A 27570-nucleotide genomic window follows, 5' to 3' on the forward strand; every position below is an offset into this window, starting at 1 on the left:
TTTCCGTTCAACTTTTCAATGCGCATTTTGACCATTCTAGAGAATTAATTTCTTATTCATTCCTATAATAAGAAATCCTAACTGGAAACGCTAGAAATTCGCATAACATCTGCTATTGCAAATGCAAATTTGATTCGCTAGAGGGGGTCGCTATTCGTACAGGGTATAACGCGTCTAAAGTTGGAAACAGGTTTATTCGCATTTGTTGCAATGTATCAGCTGTTACTGTTTAAATGCGCTGACATTCCATCCCTTGATTAGTAGTGCCCATTTGTAATTCGCATAACACAGCTGATGTAAACGCGCTACGATTCATATTTTTAGCCGAATTTTAAGAAATACGCATGAAAGATGCGACTGGGTATGATGGAAACAGCTAATGGCGTTTTTCAAGATCGCAGTCAGCAGGATCTTCCAAGGAATGAGAGATAGCACACCCGAAGCGTTCTCACTTGAAGGAGACTGGTTAGCTAGCAACCAAAAAACCACGAAAGAACTGTGATTTAGCTCATTTAAAAAGTTCATTGCTGCCAAAAAAGACTTCAGACTTTAAAAGATTTTTAGAATGCGAAAAAATTTGGATACTGTGTGTTGTTGTTGTGGTGGCATAACAGGCTCACAGAAATCAAATTAACCAATGACAAGACGATGACTAACTGCAATGTGGTGTTGTCGATTTACCGGAAGCGGACAAGAGCGCTGAAGTTTCGCTTGAAGACAGGTGCTCGACGTAAGTAGGTTGGGCTGATTAGTCAGAGGCGCCTTTTACGCTGTCGTAGAAAAGCTCAAGATTGAAGAGACTGGCAAGACTGAAAACGAAGGCGATTGAGAGGGGTACATGTGAAAGGGTTACTGAGATATCCTGTGTCCTGTCGCCTGCAAACTACGGAGCAAGCGTGTGGAGGTGTGAAGTTTACCTGCAAAGAAGAAAAGGTCGCTGTAGGTATGTCACAGGCCAATTATTCTTTCCTACGCGATATATATTAGTTCTGAATCATAGCCTTTAATAGGCTAATCTCTGGGAATGTTAGAGGTAGGTGAAGTAATGTATATTATATGTCCCAATAAAGTTTGCTGGTAGGGTCCATATCGATTTGAGTGTTTAAGCTGTCGCGAGAGATGCATGGTAGTCCTACGAGAACCTCCAGGTAGCCCCAAAACTTCAGCTAGCATTTCTGGTAGGATATAAGGTCTACTAATCAAACGAAACGTGAAATGTCTTCCCTGGAGTCGGGTGAAGCTGGATTTATTTCCATAATTTATCCTGCCAAGTTAGTCTTTCCATTTAAATGTAAACACTTACATACATGTGGAAAGAGTGTTTGTGGCCCACATGGTCTCTGTTGACAACATTTTCATTGTGTAACGTACTCAAATGCTCTTACTATGTTATAGTAAAGTATTGGCGTGTTTTCAGTTAACGTTACTAGCCTTTGTATTATTCGAAGTTGGCCGGAAGTATACAAGTGAACAGGTGTTGTGTCTCCGCATTTCAATTAGTTGAATGTGTTACCTTACTGGAAAGAGGAGAGGTGGAATTTCGTTTTAAACTTTATTTTGAGCACGTATAAAAGGTTTTTTCTTTCAGGCATCTATTGATCACCGTAACCTCATGATATTTTCTTAGCCGTTGGTTTTAAAATAGAGAAAATCTTTGTCTAATCAATGGCCTTGTCTGCGGTGTCGGGTTGCAGTTAAGCCTATTGACGCACATGGCCTTTGATTTAAATATAATCAGGAGTGGTAGATACGTGGGACCGAAGGTTGTTGACAGGCAAGAGACCTGTAAACAATCACGAACACTTTAGAATACCGTAGCAGGTGATGAAGAAGTAGTCTATAAATGGCAGAAGACCGTAGATTTGGCATAGGCTACATTTTGCGAGTGGTTGAGGTGTTTGGAAGGAATACCTCAGTGGGTGGGTGTGGGAGTGTGTGTGTGTGTGTGTGTGTGTGTGTGTGTGTGTGTGTGTGCGTGCGCGCGCTTGTGTGTGTGTGTGTGTGTCTAATAAGCCAGAAGAACAAGAATGTGTTTGACAAGACAGGTTTGAAGGTGTGGCCACACCTGAGTGTACTTTCGGGCAAAAAACACTGCTTAGAATGTGAACTCCGAGTGGGTGAGATTAATTCAAGGAAATGGGAGTGAGTGATCTATATATGGCATGTGTAGGTTACACACACACAAACACAAACAGTTTAACTTCCTGGGTGTGAATACTGAGTCCTAGTGTAACCTAGGTCCTAGATAAATGCTCAGCCATATCAATTCATATCAAAACTACAACTTGACCAAACAAACTATGTTTTCAAGTTCTTACTGTGTTTTTTTTATATCACTAAAGCTGACCGTTTCAGCTCATTTCTAAATTCTAAGGACCAAAAATTGGTTGGAGAGAGAGAGAGAAGCACATTTGGATGATGGTGGATAGAATAACCAGAATAAGACATGTTCATGTTCACTATGGGCTGGATAATACTTGATGGTAAGGATTCTGTACACTATATGGGAGCATCCCACTGCCAGCTGACATTCACTGGATGCAATGGGGATTGGAAAGATTCCACTTCATTTAAATGAGGCTTAAGGTATAGAGAGGGAGCGTGCTGATCCGTTTATTGACAGTTATTGGATAACATTATGGTTCATGTCACGAACTGTAAACTCAGAGTGGCACAAGGGTAAATGGGCGCAGTACATTCAACTTTTTGTATGAGTATCATCCACTTCCTCAAAAGAAGGAGTTTTGCATGACTCATCCACACAGCATGCCATCAAATGGATCCAAATGTTGCCATTGACAGTGGTTGTGTCAAAGTTGGATTTCAAATGAAAATGTGAAATCTTGTCTTTTGTCAGAGCCTGAACCATTCCCTACAGTTGGCTAATTGGCTTTCCAAAACATCTGGTCTAAAACGTTCTATTGTATTGAGTATTTTCATACAATAATCCAAAATATATAGATATAGTCTGGCTGTAACAATCTAGATACAAGGTTTACAAGGCTTGAAATATTGGAACTCTTATCAGGGATGTATGAAGTTATCCAGCAACACAGTTGGTTGTAATGTTCTTTGCAATGTTGACTTACTTGACTTTGATTTTTTTTTCCATAGTAAGTATTAAAAGTAGCTAAAATGGTTTGTGTTCACAGATCAAAGGAAGACAAAAGGAGCCAGTGTCACCAGATCTACTTGCAGAGTCTTTGTGTGAGAAGATACAAACCGGTGGGATCGTTTCTGTGTGTGTGTATATACACATATACATGGCAGCGGCTGATCCTTTGGTGGAACAGGAGGGGGAGACCAGCAGCAACAGCAGCCAGAGCAGCCAGTGTGGGGACCATGTCGAAGTTACCATAGAAACAATTTCCTGTCCTGCCCCGGAGACGGACTCGCCCTCCAGACAACCGTCGCCTGAGGACACCCTTGATGGTGGCCGTAACCACGGCAAAAGCACACGCCTGGCTCGAGCCCTTCGCGCCGGCCTGCTGCGTAAGAACCAGGACTATGTGCGCATCAAGATCCAGCGCAGGGGGAACCGGCCGTCAGCCAATCCCCTGCCGCAGGAGTGGTGGAAGACCGGTGTGGCGTTTGTGTACGCGTCTGCCTGCCTGGTGCTCACCACCGGCGTGATCACCATGGTGCACGAGCGTGTGCCCAGCCAGACACCCCCGCTGCCAGACAGGTTCTTCGATCTGTTCCCCCATGTGCCTGCAGCCTTCACCGTCACCGAGATCAACGGCATGCTGCTGGTTGGCCTCTTCTTCCTGCAGTTGCTCTTTCTCAAACACAGGTAGGGACACACACACACACACACACACACACACACACACACACACCCATTTACATGCTATTATATCACACACAAACACACTTACATGCTCACACACACAAGGTTGGTTCAAGGTGTGTTCAAGGCTGGCCTGAGGGAAAATATTTCCAGTCATGGTTTTGGCACAGTACATCTTTATTTGTACAGCACTTTGCACAAAGATCATTGTCTCAAAGCTTCACAGAAGGGAACATTTGACAGAATTAAAACAAGCACAGAGCTAGAAAGGTAAACGGAGCAGAAATGCACGAAGTAGCGAAAAAGGCAAACCAGTATAATATTAACAGTGTAAGCAAGCAAGTGAAATATTGATAGTGAGTTCGAATGGAGGTCCTGCTGGCAGAGATACAACTAGACTAATAGATGCAATGTAGATAGTGTATGTTTTATTGAACTAGTGAAGTACTGAGCAGTACTGAGTCATCTGTAGCCACAGCCAAGCAATATCTATACGTCACTGCAAGTGACTGATTTCCTGTATGAACTGCAGCTCAGTACATTATTTAAGATTGTTCCATAATGCATTTATATTTTCTTCAGTATTGTTGTTTGTGTTTAGCATGTATTATATCTTGTGCAAGGCTTATGATATGTGTGTGTGTGTGTGTGTGTGTGTGTCTGTCTGTCTGTCTGTCTGTGTGTGTGTAGGGCTATTATATTCCGGCGTTTCTTCTTCCTGCAGGGTACACTGTATCTGTACCGCTGCCTCACCATGTACCTCACCATCCTCCCCGTGCCTGGCACCCACATGAGCTGTGCCCCCAAGGTAGGTGCTACCATCTCCACCTTTTACACATTGACCTCTGACAACAATGAAAAAACAACAGAAAACAAAGCATGTCGCTTAGCAACTGCGTCACCAGCTGTATTAGTTGAGCAGGATCTACCATGACCTCTAGGCACCATCACTTCCTCTCCGACTTGCCGCATGCCAGAAAGACGTCGTCGGAGCGCAGATTTGATTGGAAAATGATTGAAAATTGTTCAGTCTTGAAGTTCAGTCTGGCAACTTATGCCATCTCTAGAATCCAGGGGATTGCTGTGCTGAGGTTATACATAGTGCCCCATTTGTTTGCATGGCAGCCATATTTAAATGTTGCACTTCCTGTTCCCTGAAGTAGCATTTGCTTTACATTGATGTATGCACGCTGCTGCCTCTGCTTTTAATACAAACATTATGTGTGTGTTCGATTTGAAAACAATAGCTGTTCTGGTTAAACGTCGCTTCTCTGAACCCCAATTGTTCATGGTTCTGTTGCATCTGGATATGCACTTACGGTGTTAATGTTTAAGCTTTTATTACACTTGTATTGTGTGCAGCTCTGTAGTTCTAGTTCTTTCTTTCCTCATCCTTCATCATTGCCCTGCGAGTCTGTCTGTCTGTCTCTCTATTTGTCTGTCTGTCTGTCTGTCTGTCTGTCTCTCTATTTGTCTGTCTGTCTGTCTCTCTATTTCTCTGTCTGTCTGTCTGTCTGTCTCTGTCTCTTTTTCTCTGTCTGTCTGTGTGTGTGTGTGTGTGTCTCTGTCTCTTTCTTTTTCTCTGTCTCGGTCTCTCTCTGTCTCTCTTTATTTCTATGTCTGTCTGTCTGTCTGTCTTCACTGCTTTTATCTGGTTTTGTCTCAATTGTCACTTTGACAATAGTTAACATATTCATGAAAGGCTGCCTCTCTCCCCTCAGTTGAATAGCGATGCCCAGGCAAAGGTCTACCGCATGCTGAAGATGATGTCTGGAGGCGGCCTGTCAATCACCGGCTCCCACATCATGTGTGGAGACTACCTGTACAGCGGTCACACGGTCATGCTCACCCTGACCTTCCTCTTCATCAAGGAATGTGAGTATAGTTTGTCACACACACACACACACATACACACACTCTCTCTCTCTCTCTCTCTCATAAGTCATACTGTCAAGGCCCGGAATGCTTGACGTTTTGGGTGTTGCACATGCAAACTACGACACACAGCACCATAACCTGTTATGCTTTCGCTAGAGGCATGTTTCACTTGCTGCACTATTGTCCTCACGATGTACGTAAAATATCATCTAAACCAGGGGTCCCCAACCTTTTTTGCACCACAGACCGGTTTAATGTAGGGAATTTTTTTTCACGGACCGGCTTCAAGGTGTCATTTTACACCACTTATTAGTCACGTCATCCATTCATATTGATGTGAGGCAAGCGCGAGTTCGATACAATGAAGCCCGGTATGCTCATATACACAAAAGCTAACATTAACGTTAGGTTGACCAACACCATTGTATTACGAACGTTAAGTGCATGAAAAATACAACTCACCATAACTCTGAATCAGTGCTTGGTCTCCATGTGCCGAAGCAGTTTTGAAGGCTTCATTGGCTCGTTTGTTAGCTTGTCGCCACATATTAAACAGAGCGGACTTGGTGCGTGAGAATCACCTGTTACGATAAACCCGTATTTTAAGTAGCCTATGACTCCTGGTATTGTCTGTTAAAAGAAGCTTTCTTTTTTTGAGGTCGTAGGCTCCTCTTCTGACTCCTTAGTTGACCTTTTCACCTTTGCAAAGAAGCTCCCCAAAGATGTTTGTTTTATTACTAATTTTCGCTAGTTTGGGGGCTTTTTTTTTGAGTGACATATCACGTGAACGAGACAAGCGTCTTGACGTGACTAGAGGCACAGGCGAATGTTACGTCCGGGAAAATCCGGTAGTTTTTCAAAATAAAACACCTTTCAGACTCCAATAATTAATACAGCGGAAATTATATGAATTATTTATTCTTTCTGTGCGGCCCGGTAACAAATCCCTCGCGGACCGGTACCGGGCCGCGGCCCGGTGGTTGGGGACCACTGATCTAAACCACTGGAAGTAATGTGCTGAATTGGAGCAAAGGGAAATATACATGGCGTTTAACTGTTATCACTAGTATTCATTCATGGATTAACTGCTGGAACCAGCAAATAGAAGAGGTAACGTTAATGTGCAGTTAAACTGTATCACCGATATTCATTTGTGGATTAAACTGGAAGGTTCCCAAATGTTTCTGGTTAGTGTTTGTGTTTATTGCTTGTCACTAGCTAAAAGAGCCTGTTTTTAGTTTTTTTTTGCAATTCTCATCACAAAAAGACGTTATGTGTGAGCACAGCCCGAAACGTAAAGTTTTGACACCCAGGTCTTCGTTGGGCAACACTGTACCGTTAGTAAACTACACACGTCTCATCTTTTCCAATTGTTGTAGCAATCTCCTTCCACAAGTTCTGTGCCATCTGTTATTCCTCCTATGCTCCCCCATTGAACGAGATGCCTGTAGAGACGGGCCGGCTCACAGACTCGTGCCTCTAGCTTGTCCATTTTGCGCATTCGCCCCACGCATGTGCCAAGATGCACAATTTCAGCCAGTCACCATGAGCACGGAAGGAAGCCATGTAATTAGATTGGATGAGTTTAGACAACCTGTTTGAGGTTCCTGGCTATTTGTAATGTCATGCCTGTTTGTGCTGATGTCGTTGTTTACAGATTCCCCACGCTCCATGTGGTGGTACCACGTGATCTGCGGGTTGCTAGGCGTTGTTGGAGGGGTTTGCATCCTGTTGGCACATGACCACTATAGCATAGACGTGGTGGTGGCTTACTTCATCACCAGCAGAATCTTCTACTGGTATCACACCATGGCCAACAACCCGGTATGTGTGCACACATACACACACACACACACACACACACACATATACATGCATGCTAACAAACAAACACACATACACACACACACACACACACACACACACATACATATACATGCAGGCTAACACACACACACACACACACACACATTTATATACATGCATGCTAACAGACACACACAGTCGTGTAGTTATTGCTTACTTAGCGTGCATGCTAACAGACGCACACACACACACACACACACACACACACATTGAATTGAATTGAAAGTCTTTAATGTCCCCAAGGGGCAATTTGATCTACAACACATAGCCAGCACATATAAGAGGACACATAAAACATGAAGGAATAAATAGTTAAGAACATAAATACACATATAGAACCACCATGCTACAGTACCCTGAACTTAAAAAGATATGTGCTGTAACATGGGCAGGGATATAAGATGACCTATCGCTTGTTGAGAAGCCCAATAGCTGATGGTATGAAAGATTGCAGGTATCTGTAAGACCTAGTATCTTTTCGGTAGGTAAACCTCCTCCCTGATGGTAGGAGGCAAAACTCAGAGTGTAGTGGGTGAGTGATGTTAGCCAAAATGTCCATTGCCCTCTTTGTGGCTCTGGCCTCATACACATGCCCAATGCTGTTGAGGTCAGTGCCAATTATTTTCTGACATATCTTGACAGTCTTACCCAGCCTATTTTTGTTGGTCACACATAGTTGTGTAGTTGTGACGAACTTAATCACCACCAGACTCTAACTGGCAGCACGTCACCAAGCAAGTCCACAGACACGCCCTGGCGCATACACGGGCAGAAACAAACATAGCAAATATTTCAATAGCTCATGTCGGGTCATACCAAATATTTGAATAAAAATGAGTTGGTCATAATATTGTTTTCTTAGTAGGCAACCTTCATTGTGCCTCACCATCAGATAATGCTGCTGTTGAAACAGCTCTTCAACCACAGGTTAATATTTGATTTCCTCATTCTTTCGCCTGCAGGCCATGCGAGGGTCGCCTCATAACTACCTGAGCTGGACATGGTGGAACCCCATCTTCAACTTCCTGGAGCGAAACGTGTGCACCACTGTTCCCTGCACGTTTGCCTGGCCCATCCCCATTCCCACTTCCTGGTTAAAGAACCCATGCCGGAGGTACTCCATTGTACAGAGTACACGGGAACAGTGACGACTGCTCAAACACACTCACGAACACACAGATTAATGTGTTCCTCCACACACACTTTTTGCTCCTTTTTGGCCATTATTCTTTACGGACTTGAGCTTTTTGGTTTGGAAGCCAAAAGAAAATGTTGGGCTGAAGATGCAAGTGTGGAAAGACTGAGACAGGAACTATTTAAGAAATCTGACAACGGTTTTTAATCTCTTAAAAGAATGACTGAGCTTGTACAACCTGCCATAGAAATACACACCGTTATTGTTTTAGATGTCATGGCTCATGCTAGAACATGCCTTTTTTCTGCCTGCTTACACACACACATACATACACACACACACACACTTTTATATCAATACACACATGCTTTTATGCCAACACACACACACACAGGCTGCTATGACTTCAGTTTGGCACTGCAAGGCATCGCCACCTCATCTGAAACTGAAGCCATGGGAATGTAAGGAGTTACTGTTACCATGGCAATGTAAGGAGTTCGTGCCACACCCAGTCCGCTGCTGGGCAAAGCAGTGATGACCTCATGATGTGGGGCGGGGCCTTTCACGCTGGTACACGTCAACCGAAGATGACGTCTGAATGGTGGCCAAGTGTTTCTCGTTCATGTGTGCTACGTACGTGCTTCGAACTGGATGGATCCGTTTTACTGAATGAAGGATGCGTGTGTTGTTGATGTCTATGGCTGTTTTATTTTACTGTTTGTGTATAATGTTACAGTTAAGTTTAAAAAGATGTTATTATTGTTTCACTTTTGCCTTAATTAAAAGTACTATTTTTTTATACAGTCATGTACATCCTGTGATGTATCAACAGTGTTGGTTATCCAATAATTTAGAGGTGGTCTACACTGCTGGAAATGTTTTGTATGCAAAGGATATTATTTTGGATCACCAATTTAAGATTTGCAGATGCAGCTGAATGTAGAGATGCAAGTGTACAAGACTGGTAAGGAGACTGGAATGTTGCAGACCAAAGGTCTGGCAAAAATGCAGTGCAAATATAGCACAGGCTAAAAGTTAATACATCCAGTAATAAGATAGTTATTTGCTGGCAACATTCCTGCCTCATTTGCAACTTTTGGTACTGTTTTAAAACATTCAATTTGAGTTAACATCTTGGGCTGACACTGACGATCACATTTCTGGTCCATAGTATACTTGACCCGTTTGTCTGTTGTTTGTAGTACAATCAAATAACTCTGTATTCTGTTTATCTTTGTGACTAATAGATAAAAAACATAATCATATACTTATTTAACCTGGGTGGAGAAGCTAAGATGCAGGGATTTGGGGTTGTCCTTTAATGTCAAGGATAATCAGTTCCCTTGCATAACTATGCACTCTGAGGATCAGGTGGGGTTGCCACAAGCCCAAAGCCAAATTCTTAAATCTAAGGTCAAACAGTTTGTGATTAATGAATCTAATCCTGATGTTTGAGAATGGTAATGAAGAGCACATGACTTTGCAGTGATGGTGATGCTGAGAGTCTACTGGAGCTGATTAGAAAGTGCTGATTTTTCTGATTGTGGTGGTTGCCATCTTGAGGTTAGCAGTGATGGTTCTGATTATCCTTTCTTTTAACTCCAACTCTCCCTGTCTGATATCATATGCTTTCACAAGTTCTCTAAACTCAAGCTATATTGAAACTCTATATACAAATGCGATATTTAATAATTTCCAATACACGGAAACTGATAGCTGAGAATGTATCATTGTATGCAAGTGTGTATTTATGAGGGATGGAAGCAGTTGACGCTTGTTGTGTAAACTTATCCAGGCTACTGTGTCTTGTGATCAGCGACTCGTATTAATAAGCAAATCAGGCAGACACGCTGTTGTATACACCCAGTTCAGCTAAAATTCAATCTGCTTTTTCGCAAGTTTGGAAGTGACGGCACTCTCCTCCAATAAGATCGCTACCGCCGCAGGGTATGGGCGGAATACAGTGGATGTCAACAAACCGGCTCAAGTTTCGCAAAACTCTTTCTTTGTCAGCTTTTGTGTTTCAGGCGGTTCCGCTCGCTGTCGTTGACACGCGGCAATGGGTTCACTGGGGCGCCTCCTCACTCTTCGGTTCGGTGGTATCAACGGCGTTCGGACCATTCACCCGCTATATTTCGTAAGTAGGCAGGAAGACTAGATAATCTTGGACCTCAGTACAATAGGCTTGCATGTCGGTTTGTGCGCCTCAGCGTTGCACCTCATTGCAAAACTTTGTGGTTCAGCAAATACATTATGTGGAAGTGTTGCAGGGCAGTGTGTTTTCGGGAAGTAGATCGAATGTTAAATATTTGTAAGATTATAAAGTTTATTTCCTTCTTTTTACACATACACACACACACACGCGCGCAAACAGACATACGCAGACCCACCCACATCAAGTAAGAGTTATGGAATGTTCCGTGGTATTTGTCCAGACAGGTCGGCAGGATGCTTGCCAAATCCTCTTCTTCTCTGGAAAAGTACTACCGGATGTTTGCATTCTAATCCTTAAAACGCTCTGATTCACATAGTCCACGGACAAAACATAAATGACATCCTGCACACAGAACTGTAAAGACATAAAATCCAACTTCTCCGCCATATTTTTTCCATTGTCTTCTCATAAATGTTGTTTGGAAGACAAGACACTCTCGTTAAAGTTGATAAGAGGGGAGAAAAGCGGGTGATAAGATGGAAAGTTATGCTGCAAGTTTTTAATTTTATAACGTGTGTGTTTGTTACATATAATGTTATGTCTGGGTGTGTGTGTGTGTGTGTGTGTGTGTGTGTATCCTCAGGGGAGGATAACGACACCTGTTATTGTCTCCAGGGTGTTGTGCAGCTCTCTGCCTCCTCCCCCAGGTCAGCATCAAAACATTCTAGTGGGGGCTGATGGATCTGTGACTGTGATGTATATCAAATGGATGTCAGTTTGACTGTGTAAACAGTTGGATATATTTGGTTATCTGCACTGTTTTTGTTTATGATTGTGTGTGTGACCATGTACAATTTGCTTCATAAATGAGTAGGCTACATCCCCTCTGAGTTCTGACAAATTAAGCAATGTCTCAGTCTTTACAAATATGACACATCTGGAGTTTCTATGTGATGTAATGTTCCATTCCAACACTGGTTTATCATCTACCACGTACACATGTAAGTGCTTAACACGAAAATAAGATTTTGTCATAAAAAAAGATTAAAAAGAGAAAAGGGCAGTTAGCAGTAGGCAGGTCTCACACTGCACTGACACTAGTAGACCTTTAACTGATTGACTATTAATTTGGGTCTTCAGCTACTAAATCACAGGGCAGGCCCCACTATGACAATGACTCACATAGCCTGCACATGTTTTTAATTTAACAGATACTCATCAACTGCTGCATATCTTTTCTTAAACATTGTTTATACATTTGAACAACTAACAGTTAAACCTTTAACGAAAACACAGATGTCTGTCAGCTTTTGCCATTTCTTTAACATTGCCACTACATTTGAATAGTTAAGCATTTTCAACAATGTGTTATGAAGTCCCCAAAAGATAGTGTTCTCTATCTAGTGTGCACAATGTGTTATGAAGTCCCCAAAAGAGTGTGTTCTCTATCTAGTGTGCACAATGTGTTATGAAGTCCCCAAAAGAGTGTGTTCTCTATCTAGTGTGCACAATGTGTTATGAAGTCCCCAAAAGAGTGTGTTCTCTATCTAGTGTGCACAATGTGTTATGAAGTCCCCAAAAGAGTGTGTTCTCTATCTAGTGTGCACAATGTGTTATGAAGTCCCCAAAAGAGTGTGTTCTCTATCTAGTGTGCACAATGTATAATGTTGTGAGCACAATTTATGATCTTGTTTTTTTGCTCTTGAAAGTTGTCAAAATAGTTTACTTCTGCTCACTAGATGATAAGGGTATAGAGTGCTGAAAGAGGTGTCACGTTTTACAATGTGATTTGCTTGCCTGAATCTACAGTAATGGGGGCAACGTAGTTAAAGTTTGTTGCAAATCAAGGGTGTACTCATTTTAGCAACCCTTGATCTAAGCCAAGTTGCCTAATTTACGGCTTTCACAGTTATTTATAGCATATCTTTCTATGTTGTTATTAAATAAACATTTCTGAATACATGTTACAGTATGTATTTCAATTTCGTCATCTTTAATTACTTGTAAAATTCATCATTGAAAAATATAAAAACAAATATAGATGTTTAAGGGGGCGTACTGGGTATGCTTGTTTAGAATATCACTGAATATGTTTTGAGTACATTTTGTGTGTTTGTGTGTGTGTGTGTGTGTTTAGTGTTAAAGGTCCAGTACAGTCATGGCCGCCCTGTCCTGCAGCTGCTGCTGCCGTCTCGCGGTGAGGCGTGCCGCTTCCCCCTCAGGCCCATGACGATGAACGTGGCAGACTTCCTGTCCGACATCCAGAAGGAGGACCCTGGGGTGACCACAGCTGCCATACTCACCACAGGTAACAGGCACACGTTTCTAACCTTATTAAAATGCCCTTTCCATTCAAGACACTTTTCTATTTTGTCTTAATGAAGTTGTATGTCTTAATGAATTTGTCTAAATAAAATGTGTGTGTGTGTGTGTGTGTGTGTGTGTGTGTGTGTGTGTGTGTGTGTGTGTGTGTGTGTGTGTGTGTGTGTGTGTGTGTGTGTGTGTGTGTGTGTGTGTGTGTGTGTGTGTGTGTGTGTGTGTGTGTGTGTGTGTGTGTGTGTGTGAATGTGTCAGATGGAGAAAAGATGTCCACCACTACTCTGCTGGACTCAGTTCTAAGTAAAAACTTCCAGCTAGTCGTCAATGACATGACCTACAGCGTTATCTCAGCTTCCCATGGTAATCTTACACACACATACACAAACACACATACCACAAACACACACGCACACACATCCACCACATTTCACCTCTAACAGCATTCTTGCATTACTGATGACTGACCTGAACCCATTTCACACTCTTTTGTATTTCATTTATTTAATAACATCATTTTTTTCAGAGGTCCAAATTAACCTCTCGCCTTCCACTTTTGTTGCGGCATTGACACAGGGTTGTGTGCATGTGTGTATTTCATTAATTTATGTGGGTGTGTGTTTATTTGTCTTTGTGGTTCTCTCTCTCTCTCTCTCTCTCTCTCTCTGTGCGTGTGTGTGTGTGTGTGTGTGTGTAATGAGTTGATCTGAGTCATGAGCACCTGACTGGGCTGGAGGATGTGAAGATGGTGGTGCACATGCTGTACTCGGCCCTCCACCTGACGGATCACCAGCGCCTCACAGAGAAACAACTCCTGGAGAGACTGGATGGCCTTAGACTGCAGCTGCAGCCCCTGGAGAAGGTGTGTGTGTGTGTGTGTGTGTGTGAGTGAGTAAGAGAGAGTGTGTGTGTGTGTGTGGTAGAGAGAGAGAGAGAGCGAGAGAGAGAGAGTTAGAGATTGGGTTAATGGATGCATACTTTCCAAAGAAGAGTGTGTTTATGCAATGTTGGTTTTTAGTGTATGCATGTTTTTTTTGTGGGGGCGTGTGTGTTCATGTTTGTATGTGTTTAAAAGCGTGTGTGTGTGTGCGTGTGTGTGTGTGTGTGTGTGTGTGTGTGTGTGTGTGTGTGTGTGTGTGTGTGTGTGTGTGGTATGTGTGTGTGATAGGATCGGGCTGGTCTGGAGGCCCGTGCGGAGGCTGAGTCCATGCGGTACGTGTGGGGGGGGCTGGCCTACATGGCACTGCAGGGGGGCTTCATGGGCTTCCTCACCTGGAACGTGTTCTCCTGGGACGTCATGGAGCCCATCACATACTTCATCACCTACACCTGGAGCATGGGCCTCATGGCATACTTCATACTCACTCAGCAGGTATACAGTTACACACACACACACACACACACACACACACACACACACACACATTCACATTCACATTCACAGTACACCCGTGCAGTACACACACAGAAATACAGACAAACAAACCAACACACAAGTATATACACAATTATACATACACACGCACACAGAGACAAACACATGTTCGTACACACACATACAGTACATATTCATACGTGCATGCATACATTAAATGTGACATCACATTATTTTTGTAAACACATGTATTACGGACATTTAGGGAGTTTAACACCACATTGGTCAATGTTAGTATGTTTTCAGTATTTACATAAGGCATGTTGATGTATTTTTTTGAATGTGTGAGTTTATGACTTAATAACACACACTCACCCACACACACACACACACACACACACACACTCGCAGGGATACAGCTCTGCACAGACCCCTGTCTCAGTAGCCGGTCAGGAGTTCATGTATGCCGATGCCAAAGATCGCCACTTCCTGACCAGCCTCCACCAAGTTGCAGCAAGAGAAGGATTTAACATCACACAGTACAACAAGCTCAAGGAGGAGGTTGCCAAGGTAACACACACATCAACACACACACTATGTGTGTGTGCTCACATTTTTATATATATATATGTGTTTCCTTTGTATCGGTGCCACGTTATTTGGATAGTCCGGCTAAAGAGACTTTACAGATGGGTTCTTGAAATTCAAGTTCAGTCTTTCAATTTGTTTCACTGAACAACCCTGAACCCCTAACCTTAACCGTAACCATGAATTATAGTTAACAGAGTTCCGGCAGATAGTTTGTTTGGAATCTCAGCACCTGCAGATCATGTAAAAGGAACCATCCAAAGAATTTTTTTTTGTCCTTTATCTGCTTATTTGTATGCCCAAAGAATTTTAACGGAACATCCAAAGAAAGTGTGACCTTTGTATCTTTTCTTGTAGATTTTTTTTTTTTAACATTTCCTTTGATTCTTTATCTGCTTATTTGTAAAGCATTTTGAATACCCAATGTGTATGAACAGTCCTATACAGTATAAATAAACCTGGCCTTTCCTTGCTGTGTGTGCTTGTGCTGATCAGGTGGAGAGTGACTTGCGTCGCCTGAGGAATCCCCTCAAGTTGCAGTTACCCGTGGAGCAAGTCCGGCGCTGAGACTGACGGCAGGGTCTTACAGGACCGCCGACCTGTGAAGTTGAGCTGCACATCCAGATGGCAAATGGCCTTAAGAGCTATCATGATGTGAAACCAAAACTCAGGAACTAAACATCATATCCCATGAGACACTGCCTGAGATGGCTTTAGATTCTTAAGAGTACTTCCCTGGGCTTTTATTGTGATGTTTATGTACTGGAACTATTTTTACTACATGCTTTGATTTGGATGCTGTCTATTAGTGGAAAAACTTTATACTAATACTAAATTCTAATAATTATGTGGAAATAAAAAGGTATTTTCTTGCTTATGCTATGTCATACGCAACGGTGACAAAATACGCGCACACACACACACACACACACACAAACACTCACACACACAGACACACACACACATTTTGCTGTATACACACTTTAAACATATACACACAGATGCAGGCGTGTTGGTTTACCAATATGGGATTTTTTTATGGGAGTATTTACATGACATGTCACATAAAGTCTTCCAAAGTCTTCCAAAGCTCCTTCTCCTTCTACTGAGGTTTCTGAAGTTATGTTAAAGGAGTAGTTTCTAATGTAATACACTTTTTGTCAAATGCAGCTAATCTCTCCTCAGAGTCCGCTAGTTGTCTGTTCAGCGTGAGGGCTATGAAAAACTCCAATGTTCACAGTCCACTGTAAATGGGAAACGAATATAGTGGCTCGGACCGAGGCATAAACAATTCCAGCCAATCAACATGTTGTATCAGGAGCACGGACAGGAGGGGTGTAATTTGATATGCTGTTGAGTGCACATTTCAACAAGCTTCCTCCAGAATCATGGGCTGCACCCTAATTGGCTGCAGTCCTATGTGTGGCCTCAGTAACACCACTCCCGGTTCACTGGTTGTACTTGGCAACGGCGTTCTTGGTGATTGTTCGGATCCAGTCGTAGTAGTGCGCCACCTGGGTGTACACACCTGGGGAGCCCCTCTCCCCACACCGGTTACGGTGACCGACCACACCCCACACGTACGACACGCCGCTGGGGTCCTTACACACCAGCGGGCCCCCGGAGTCGCCCTGGCAGGAGTCCACATGTCCGTCCACATCACCTGGGCACACACAGGTAGAGAACACAGGTGAGACAAACATGGCCCCCCTCATTAGGAGAGGCACAGGACTGACAGATTGAACACACTAGAAGCTACATGGTTGAGAGGTTAGGCACATTAGAGGACAAATCTGACCCAGGTTGGACCCAGCCGCTGGATGAAAGGAAAGACAAACTGGAAGAGAAGGTGCATCGTGACTCCCAAAAATATTTGATTAGATATAAACATGATAATTTTGCTGCAAATAAAATATTTGGGTGGCAGTAAAAGTGTTTGTGTTCCTTTTTAGATATGTACTTTTATGTACTAAGTATGTATTATATTTCAAATGATCTGAGCTTGTTTCAGAATATGCTTGTGAATTTCAACATCTCCTTTTCATTCCAGAAATGTTTTAATGTTTTTAATAGATCATTTAAAATGATGAGTGCTAAGTCTGGGAAACACCTTCACTTATGTCTCATATAACACCATTTTGTTATGTTATCTTATTTTCACTCGTTCCTTTAAACGTTTTCCATCTCTATCTCTTTTATCTGCCTCTCCAGTCTTATTGGTGGCGTCCAGTCTTATTGGTGTCCATTGTAGAGTGTGGTCTCTACTCACCATCTCCCCCCACTCACCTGCACACATCACCTATGTATGGGAGGGCTGGCAGTTATCGAGCAGCGTCACGTTCGCCCAGTGCAGCACATCCGAAAACCTGCCGTCTGTCGGTATCGATATACTATGGTGACATTACAATGATTAATCCCTGCCTCATTCCACACCCAAAGGGTTTGGCAGATAACATACCAGGGAAGTATTGAAACAACCACAAACGCCCATGGAATTCAGGCCACAGTTCCAGATTTCTAAACGGAACTCTAAATGGTTCAGTGGTAGTTTAGTTAGTGATAAAAGACAACTGATATCAACTGTATTGGAAGGTGTGTATCTTTGCGATTTTTTAATCCTTTGTGTGTATGAACAAGTTTGTTTCAAAATGTGTTTGTTTGTTTGAAATCTTTTTCAGAGCCCTTTTTAAACACAAATCCCAAACTGGGCACAAATCCATTCTCCTGAGTAAAGACAGACATTAACATATACTGGCGTAGTAACCTTCTCTGCGGCCCCATCCGGAGATGCTGCAGACGTGACCCGGCTGGAACTGATGGGTGGACCAGGGCACGCACACGGGCCGGACAGCAGGGTTCCTGGGGGACAAGCATTCGGTCCTGCCCCACAGCTTCTTCAGTCTGAGCAAGGCGATGTCATTGCTGTGGGTGGAGGGATTGTAGCCTGGGTGGATGAACACCTGCTCCAGCGCGACAACGTCTGTGGTGGGCTGTGCGTTGCGACGGTGCCACTGGGAGAACTTCAGGACGTACCCCTCCGGTTCGGCACGGCTGGAGAGAGAAGAGCAAACCACGCACACGCACACGCACACGCACACACACACACACACACACACACACACACACACACACACATTTCAGTCAACCAGAGTCATTAATGGTGTACAATACAATGCGATATGATATGAGACAATGTGATATAATGCGATGCGATGAGATACAATACAATATATGATATATGCTTGGTTAAATGAGTAGTTTGGGTCATGAAATGGACATAAGCCTTGGGTGAATTTGAGTAGACATAACAGCAGTTGAAGGTGCTAAAGTCAGTTTGGTGGGGGAGGCACCTGATACAGTTGGCAGCGGTCAGCACCCAGCAGCCCCCCAGGTACGCCCCCCCACACTGGATCTGCCCTTTCTCCTGACTGGCCACCTGCCACTGGATCTGTGTCTGGAGGTGTCAAAGGTCACAAGAGAGGTAAGCAACAGACCAATGGATACACACACACACACACACACACACACACACACACACACACACACACACACACACACACACACACACATACACAAACACATTACACAATCCCTCTGTTAAAGTTCAGTTCTAAAGTCAATAGTTACAGTTTCCCTCTTCCATTTACTCATTTTTATGCGGGGGAAAAAAAACATCATCGCAATCAAAACTAACATTAGCCAATTATGCATTACAAATTCACATCTCTGCGTCAAACTCAGATTCACTGCATATGTGTGCACTTCACTGATCTCAAAAAGAAACTGGATAGCGCATTCCATGGTATCAAAGTGAGGCATCGTGGCGGCCATTTTACGGGGACCACTTTCCTGCTTGATACCAATGACTATGACGGGCGATGAATATTAGATATAAGATATTTAATGAATTTGCATATTAAGCCTTATAGTAATGTCAAGTTTTCATAAACCTTGTTATATAGCTTGTGTTTGCTTGATATATATAAATATTTTCAAATATTGAAACTTTTTCGTCTATCGTATTTTATTAGTGTTGATGATAAGAACCTGGCCAATTACTATAAGGCTTAATATGCAAATTCATAAAATATCTTATATATAATATTCATCGCCCGTCATAATCATTGGTCTCAATCAGGAAAGTGGTCCCAGTAAAATGGCCGCCACGATTTTTCGTGTGGCCTCACTTTGAAACTGTCAGAAACCATGTGATGCGCTATCCAGTTTCTTTTTGAGATCAGTGGTGCACTTTCATGTGTGCCCATCAAAGATGTGTAATTAACTACCACCACTAGATGGTGCTCTTGAAGCAAGAGAATAGAAGGTGGTTGTGGTTGTGGCCGATACCTGTGTGACAGCAGATGAATATCAGCCAGGATCGATGAGCCCAGCATGTGTTCTGTGTTGTCATTGTGTCATTTATACATGGATGAGGCATATGTGTAGAAGACGCCTATATACCGATGAGGCCTATGTACTGATGAGGCCTATATACTGATGAGGCCTATGTACTGTTGAGGCCTATATGTCGATGAGGCCTTTATACTGATAAGGCTTATATCTTGATGAAGCCCGACTCATCATGGGTTGACATAGCACTTCTTGTTTTTTTGTCACAACAGCTTACCGTCTCTGTTGGAACTCCACCCACTATCCTCTTCTTCCTCCTCCTCTTCATCACTTGGCTGTTGCCAGCAGCAGGATTTGGGACGCCACACTCCAACACTTCCAGAAAGTCCCGAAGTGCCTTGATCTCTGAGGACGATGCATACCGTAGGTTAGCACCCGTTAGCTCTAACTCTAAAACACAATAAGAGTCCCACAGATATTTGACTCTTTGTAGAGAAGAAAGCATAACTCGACCTCATGGGCAATAAAGAGCACATACAAGAACAGTCAGACAGTCTAAGGGGTCTACATGTGTGTTGGTGTGTGTAACAGTGTATGTGTTGTGAACGCCCAGCGTTCGGAAGGACATGACAAGAGAATTTCAGCAATGCAGGTCTTTTATTAAGGCTTACACTAACAAACTCAAACAAAGAATTCACTAACTTTTAAACCTTGTGGAACCCCAAGAGCAGCTTGGGGTACCACAGTGTGTATAGGTGTATTTGTGTTTAGATATGTGTATAGGTGTGTGTGTGTAGGTGTCAGTATAGGTGTGTGTGTGTGTGTGTGTGTGTGTGTGTGTGTGTGTGTGTGTGTGTGTGTGTTTATAGGTGTGTGAAGCCACATTAGGTCCAGCTGAGGTTTGTTTTAAATGTTTTGGACGGTGTTTCACACACACACACACATAACCTTACCTTCCTTGGGTGTAGAGATGACACAACCATAAATATATAGGCTCATTAAACATATAAATGTGCCTATACAATGGTTGGTTGGTTAAGGGTGAATAATGTGTATGGGCCATTCTACCGAATTGATGCAAAGTCATGTCGGATATATTTTGAATTTTTTTATGGTTTATTCCCAAAACTTTGTCCGTATGTATATTGTACCATATCTAAAGTACACATATCTAGTAAAAGAACAGTCAAGTTTTATATTGTATTTTCAGAATGTGTCGGAATGTTTTTCCTCTTCCAAAAATTGTCACTACTGAAACATCACATTTACTATAGTAAAAAAGTATTATTATTGACCTGTTCAGATTGTGTTTCCTTCCCTTCTCTGAAGTGTATTTTTACAAATATTTCTTGAAGGTTTTCACAATGAAATCCATAGAAATGAATTTTTTACCAAATTTTCAAGTTCAATTTATCTGTTTCGGTAGTGACTGCACTGTTTCGGTAGTGACTGCCCTGTTGGATGGATATTCATTTCTCTCCCAAAATCATCCAAAAGGTGCTCTGGGCCGCCCTTTAGTCCACACAACACATTTATTTAAAAATTATGGGATTGAACTACTTACCATTTAATTTTGTCACTACCCAAAGCATCTGGTCACTACCATATGTTTCGGTAGTGACTGTTTCGGTAGTGACAATTCTAGCTAACTTTAAGCATAAATAAAGAATTCTAGCAAGCACACGGCTTTCAAACACATCTTTGAAGAGGTGAACACACATACAAACATAAGATTTTCCATGAAACCCCAAAAGGTTTACTTAATTGAAGAAAACATGCGTTTCGGTAGTGACAATTCTTAAGGTTACACGTCGATTTTCAGACTTTGGATAACATTTATACAAAAACTATGGGATTTAGCTACTTACCATTCAACCATGAGGGACAGAGATGCAGTGTCACTGCATGGTCAAAAATGCAGAGTCGTGGCTAAAACACAGGCTCAGCCAATGGACTAAAACTCTTGTGTTTCGGTAGTGACATGAAAACTAGGGACATGATTTTTTGAGTATAGTAAATTGATTTAAAAATTAAACCCACAATAAATCTAAATATTCCAAGTTCTGTTTCAACCCAATCATAAAGACCTTTGAAATTAAATCATTGAAAAAAATCTAAAAAATTGAAAAGTGTTATTTAAAGGCATTGAAATTGTCAGGGTTGGGGACAGCTACTTCCCAATAGAAAGTACCCTATAAATGATGATTTTGTATATATTTAGCTTATCACTATCTCATGTAATGCATTGTGTTTATATAGACCATAACATTTTCTAATTAAATACCTATGCCTAAATACCTAATTGTTTTGTAAATAGTTTTTATTGTTGAGGGACTGCATATTACACGAATTCGGTAGAATGGCCCGTATAGAAAGAGATAGATAGATAAAAAGAAAGAGAAAGAGCAAGAACAAGAGAAAGAGCCAGAGAAAGAACGAGAGAGAGAGAGAAAGAGAGAGAAAAAGAGAGAGAGAGAAAGAGAGAGAGAGAATGAAAGCATAAGAATGTGATTGTGGTTTATGTTTATGATTATGACAGTGTGTGCCTCCAAAGGGGGAGTGGGGGACCTGTGGGGAAGTTCATTTTAATGAGGTCATCTTCTCCTCCGAGACAGTCCCTGATTCCGTCTCCAACTGCATGAAAAGGGATACACACATTGGACTGGCAGTGGGAACCATAGTGTCGACAAGCTGGGGGTAAACAAACACACACACACACACACAGACACACACACACACACACACACACACACACACACACACACACACACACACGCACAAACACATACACACACACACACACACACGCACAAACACACACGCACAAACTCAAACTCAAACTCAAACTCAAACACAAACACAAACACATACACATACACATACACATACACATACACATACACATACGCATTCACATACACATACACACACACAAAGGCAAAGGCAAAAAACAGATCCAAATTATTTTTGTGATACCTCCACCTCCATCCACAATGCCCTAGAAAATGCTTTTGCTCAATCTTCAGGGCATAAAAGCATGACAAATGACTGACAGACAGACAGACAGACAGACAGACAGACAGACAGACAGACAGACAGACAGACAGACAGACAGACAGACAGACAGACAGACAGACAGACAGACAGACAGACAGACAGACAGACAGACAGACAGACAGACAGACACACACACACACACACACACACACACACACACACACACACACACACACACACACACACACACCCCTAAACTGTATATATGCATGTGTGTGTGTGTGTGTGTAACTCACCAAGTGTGTCTTCTGGATTAGTAGAACCACTAGTAGAGCTCCCGTCTGAAGCTTCATTATTGTCTTTGTGAAAGAAACACACTGACTGACAGATACACACACATGCATATATACTAGTCACAGACTCTGACACAAACCTTTTTCCCTGAAGGCGCTGTGAACCACACACTGTGCAATAAACAAACAGAGGCTATCAGCATCAGTGGTGAGCCAGACATTCAGGAACAACCTTTACGGGAATGTAACCTGATTGGTTAATGATTACCCCCCCATGAGAGTGAGGGGGTTTGTGCGTGTGCGTGTGCGTGTGCGGGTGCGGGTGCGGGTGCGTGTGTGTGTGCGTGTGTGTGTGTGTGTGTGTGTGTGTGTGTGTACTCTCTGGTACTGTTCTCTTCTGACACATATCTGCCTCTTTCAATTTGTTTTGTGGTGGAAGTTTCGGATCACCATATTGATTGTGAATCGACTATTTACACAGTGAGTCATCTGTCCACATACATGCACATGCACACGCAAACACACACACACGCAAACACACACACACATACACACACACACACACATATATATATCCTCTCCTGCCCACTCCAAGGTGTGGTCTGAGAAGGCTGGGTCAATATGAGTGACACAACTAAAGCAGACATTGTAGCTCCTCCCCCAAAACAGTCTGTGTTTGGGTTTATCAGCAATAGGTGTGGCCTCATGGGCAATGGGTGTGGTCTTGTCAGTGGGTGTGGTTTCATCACCAGGGAGTGTGGTTTCAAAACAAGTGGGTGTGGTTTCAGTACCAGTGGGTGTGGTTTCAGTACCAGTGGGTGTGGTTTCAGCACCAGTGGGTGTGGTTTCAGCACCAGCCTGGGATTATGTCGTCTTGTTGTTATTGTGTTTTTATATGTTTTGTAGGGTTTTTGTGTATGTCTTTATATGATTAAATTAAATGGTTTTGGTAGTTTTAAAAGTGTTTCCCGTAGTTAATTTAGGTCAGTGGTGGAGTGTTGCTCGCCCCGCCAAAGGTTGGGGCCTAACACCTAGGCAGACCCCATACTGTTCCCCTTCCTGCCCCCTTCCTTAGAACCAGCAACCCCCAAGACACATGTCACAAGGTTGTGTATTCTGTCTTCTTCCATCTGAACATGCTTTGAATGGCCGTGTGGAGACACCGACCGCTACGTGTGCTGAGAGAACGGAGCAGGAGTTTGAAGGAACATCAACATCTTTGAAAGACTAAGGGATGCAAGGCCAACACAGAACAGATGCACTCTACACTGTGGGCGACATCTCCTAATCATCCCTCCTTCTCTCTGTCCATTGTAGCGTGTTGTGTGCATTTGAGGTCTTTCCTTCACAAAATCCTGCAGCCGCAACTACCTTCAGAGCTAAAATAGTGTTCTGTTTATAACACAGTATGACCTTACAGTCTGTCTGTTTAAAATAAGGTAAACGTCAAAAGGGGGGAAATCCATCTTATTGAAGACCATTCAGTGAGATATTGTCATGCTGGAAGGGTGTGTCTGCTTCAGTCACCGTGTGCAGATGTAAGCAACCAGCCCATTGACCCAATAGACTTTGTATATTTCTCACTTTTTGTGTTTCTGTTGCATGCAAAGAGTAAATCTTACATATATCAGGACACACACACACTCACATATACACTAACACTCACACTATTGTTGTATTTATCTCTTGACTTCCAACACATTCACACCAAAGCATCAGAAGAATCACACAAATAATAATCTGATGATAAAACGTTTATTTTTGTTTAGTTCTTTTAGTTGAGTTTATAATGTGTACATGGGATTCATATTTAAAAGTCGTTCAAGAGGCATAAGGGAGATACTAGCTCATTCTTCAGAAGAGAAGACAGTGTATGTCTGGCTTCAGCTCCACTGGGTGTGGTTTGGTTTCAGTTACAGCACACCAGGTTCGGTGGTTGTGTGTGTGTCTGAGTGTGTGTGTGTGTGTAAGAGAGTGAGACAGAGAGAGAGAGAGAGAGAGAGAGAAACACAGAGAGAGTGAGTGTGTGTGTGTGTGTGTGTGTAAGAGAGTGAGACAGAGAGAGAAAGAGAGAAAAACGAGCAAGAGAGCGAGTGTGTGTGTGTGTGTGTGTGTGTGTGTGTGTGTGTGTGTGTGTGTGTGTGTGTGTGTGTGTGTGTGTGTGTGTGTGTGTGTGTGTGTGCCTGCCGCTCCACCCTAGCTTATTGGTTGTACTTGCTGATGTATTTCTCGGTGGTCATGTGGATCCAGTTGTAGTAGTGGGCCACCTGGGTATAAACACCAGGAAAACCCTTCTTGCCACATTCCTGCCCCCAGCTCACCACCCCCCACACATACGACACACCGCTGGGGTCCTTACACACCAGCGGGCCCCCGGAGTCGCCCTGGCAGGAGTCCACATGTCCGTCCACATCACCTGGGCACACACAGGTAGAGAACACAGGTGAGACAAACACGGCCCCGAATTAGGGATGTCACAGGAGGCACATGGCGCATGACTGACTTGACGGGGTAGATAAGGTCACCCTCTGCCCTCCACAGCACCTGGGCACCCACGGGTAGGTAGGTCGTTTTAATTGATCTAATATATACATTTATACGTTACACATTACAAAACTGTGCAATGATTTACCACCTTCTGACGTGTGCTTTTTATAGGCAACTAGTTTATTGCCATCATCTTCAGATTCATTTAGATGATATATGGTCATGCGAAGAAAAGACAAAACTCATGTGTGGTTACCACTAGCCACCATTTATCAGCACCAGCTGGGTTGTTGTAGGTGCTTGCTAGGTTTTTGTACGCATTTCAGGTCGCTTGCTCGCTATGTTCATCTAAACTCAATTATATTCACACTTGCAGCTCGGTTCATGCCGATTAAGAATCATTTGATTTGATCTGAGGAGACACGGGTGAGATGGCACACTGGTGTGCGTGTGTGTGTATGTGTGCAGTGGCGTCGTAGGGGGGGGGGGTAAAGGGGACTGAGTTACCAGGGCCCTCTGTGGGGGAGGGTCCTTGAGGAGTGTGGAATTTTATTTTTCCTTTAAATATTAATATCATTTAAAGGTCCAAATTTTCTTGCTAACTAATATAATTTTAATGTTTTGGGTAAATAAATTGGTTGAATGATGGATTGAATTGTGTGTCCTAGTCTACATATAATGTCTGGAGACCCTCACCCCCCCGGCTCACGCACAAAATGGTTTAGTCCGCCTTCAGTGTGCTTTTTACCTATAGGCCTATACCTATACCTTTACCTATACCCATTTTACCATTTGACGAATGTTAACGTTCATTCGACTGAGGCAACGGTGCGCATTGAAGATGTCCAAGAACGTTAAATCCGGGTTTCAGAAAAGAAAAGAAAGGCAGGCAAGAGAGAGAAAAAGAGACGAGGGAAAGCAACTACTAACAGACTTCTTTCCTAAGAAAGGTGAGCCCGAATGTGAAAGCAAACACCCTACATTAAATTAACTCATGATGTGGTAATAAAACGAATCAATACCACCGCGATTGTCATTGCTAAAAACGGCATAACACAAAATTAGAAATAACATGCCCTATCTGTAATCTGAGGTAAACTCTAAATACATGTTTGTTTGCATAGCCTTCCACAGTTGCAGAGTGTGTTGCACGCACATCCAATCCAGGTGCAGGGTAAAAAGAGATCCGTAAAAATGAAAGAATACCCACACTGTTGCTGCTGACACCTGACGAACACCTGACGAAGACCAACAATGGTCGAAACGTTGTGCCAATAAAATACACGGGAGCTGCAGCAACAGTGTGCGGGTATTCTTTCATTTTTATGCATAGCCTACCACACCATTGCAATAGTAGGTCTATACTAATTAGAACATTTGGCTAAATTAATATTTGTTAGGCCATAACATAATTAGGCTAATAGCCTTATTAAGTAGGGCTAGTCTAGGCTCAATAAGTTCATAATGTTAGGCTGTCTAATTAGTTGGCTTGCAAAGTTAACTTGTGAAACATGGCACTCAGTTTCAGAAGCAGCTAGTGATGCAGACCCCTCATCCTCTGACACTATGGTCTTGAGGCAAGGTGAGCAGTTTAAAATGAAAGTACATCATTTTAGCTATTTATACTGTAGGCTTAATGTGTTTAGCAAATAGCAACACAGGCTGTTCCATCCAAAGGTGACTTTTTTTTGTTGCAATCAGGGTGTGAAGGGGATTTTAAGCAATATAGTAAAAAGTGTTCCAGGAAAACATCCCATACTCTACCTTTAAACATGTTCAGTCACACAAATTAGGCTACATTGGAATTGCCTGTTACAGTAATATCTATCAGATGCTTCATGCTTGTAGAGGGTTCTGTCCAGGAAGATGGAGAAAATGTGGTAGAGGATGACACAAGTGAAGGAAGTGATAGCAGAGAAGATTCTGAGAAAAGTGAAAGGGATGAAGAGAGGTCAGAAAGTAGTCAGAGCAGCGCCAGGGAGTGTATGCCAGAAGATCCAGCACTATGGACAGAGAAATGAACTAATGAAGAGAGAGACACAATTGTTCACAGACTGGCAAGCAACATAAAAACAAATAAAATGACAGCAAAAGACAAGGAAGGGAAGCCATTTCCTAACTACCTTCAATTTGCAAAGTTTCACCGTCAGGGGGGAGGGGGCGTGGCACTCTTTTTTTGGGGGGGGTGGGGGCCTATGAACCTACTGTGCATAGGGCCCAGAATCTGGTGCTACGCCCCTGTATGTGTGTGTGGGGGGGCTGTGGCACCCAGAGAGATGGCACACAGGATGGGGATGGGGCAACAAGGTGTCCTCAAGTTGGCCTCAGATAGACAGTCAG

General features: G+C 42.8%; 4 protein-coding genes across 4 annotated transcripts in view; 2 read left to right on the forward strand and 2 right to left on the reverse strand.

Moving 5' to 3' along the window:
* Positions 1-3263: 3263 nt before the first annotated feature.
* LOC308364992 (phosphatidylcholine:ceramide cholinephosphotransferase 2-like) lies at positions 3264-8682 on the forward strand (the record flags this gene model as incomplete). The annotated part of the gene is made up of 5 exons (XM_080838290.1): positions 3264-3793; positions 4481-4598; positions 5512-5665; positions 7326-7492; positions 8497-8682. 5 exons carry the CDS (start codon positions 3264-3266, stop codon positions 8680-8682), a joined length of 1155 nt encoding a protein of 384 aa, XP_080694416.1.
* A 2022-nt stretch (positions 8683-10704) lies between these two features.
* On the forward strand, positions 10705-16061 carry LOC308364996 (calcium uniporter regulatory subunit MCUb, mitochondrial-like). The gene is made up of 8 exons (XM_080838294.1): positions 10705-10806; positions 11468-11531; positions 12962-13132; positions 13399-13503; positions 13842-14002; positions 14309-14512; positions 14927-15085; positions 15599-16061. The coding sequence occupies exons 1-8, from the start codon at positions 10729-10731 to the stop codon at positions 15668-15670; spliced, it is 1014 nt and encodes a 337-aa protein (XP_080694420.1). The 5' UTR covers positions 10705-10728; the 3' UTR covers positions 15671-16061.
* Positions 16062-16523: 462 nt separating this feature from the next.
* cfi (complement factor I) overlaps positions 16524-27570 on the reverse strand; it is a gene marked incomplete at its 5' end in the record, with an annotated part of 19320 nt that continues 8273 nt past the window's right edge. The window contains 7 exon segments of the mRNA XM_080839835.1: positions 16524-16766; positions 17390-17402; positions 17406-17476; positions 17868-18154; positions 18454-18557; positions 19731-19903; positions 22022-22144. Of these exon segments, the coding sequence (XP_080695961.1) occupies positions 16552-16766; positions 17390-17402; positions 17406-17476; positions 17868-18154; positions 18454-18557; positions 19731-19903; positions 22022-22144 (986 nt within the window). The 3' untranslated portion in view covers positions 16524-16551.
* Positions 24945-27570, reverse strand: part of LOC308365530 (complement factor I-like) — a gene marked incomplete at both ends in the record, with an annotated part of 6013 nt that continues 3387 nt past the window's right edge. The window contains one exon of the mRNA XM_080838997.1: positions 24945-25159. Coding sequence (XP_080695123.1) covers positions 24945-25159 — 215 coding nt within the window. The remainder of the gene's footprint in view (positions 25160-27570) is intronic.

This window comes from Sprattus sprattus, assembly GCF_963457725.1.
Source record: "Sprattus sprattus genome assembly, chromosome: 5".
Taxonomy (NCBI): domain Eukaryota; kingdom Metazoa; phylum Chordata; class Actinopteri; order Clupeiformes; family Clupeidae; genus Sprattus; species Sprattus sprattus.

Coding starts and splice junctions, on each gene's coding strand:
- LOC308364996 (XM_080838294.1), top strand. CDS start 10,729: ATGGGTTCACTGGGGCGCCTCCTCACTCTTCGGTTCGGTGGTATCAAC. Junction 10,807..11,467: donor CCATTCACCCGCTATATTTC/GTAAGTAGGCAG, acceptor GTGTATCCTCAG/GGGAGGATAACGACACCTGT. Junction 13,133..13,398: donor AGCTGCCATACTCACCACAG/GTAACAGGCACA, acceptor TGAATGTGTCAG/ATGGAGAAAAGATGTCCACC.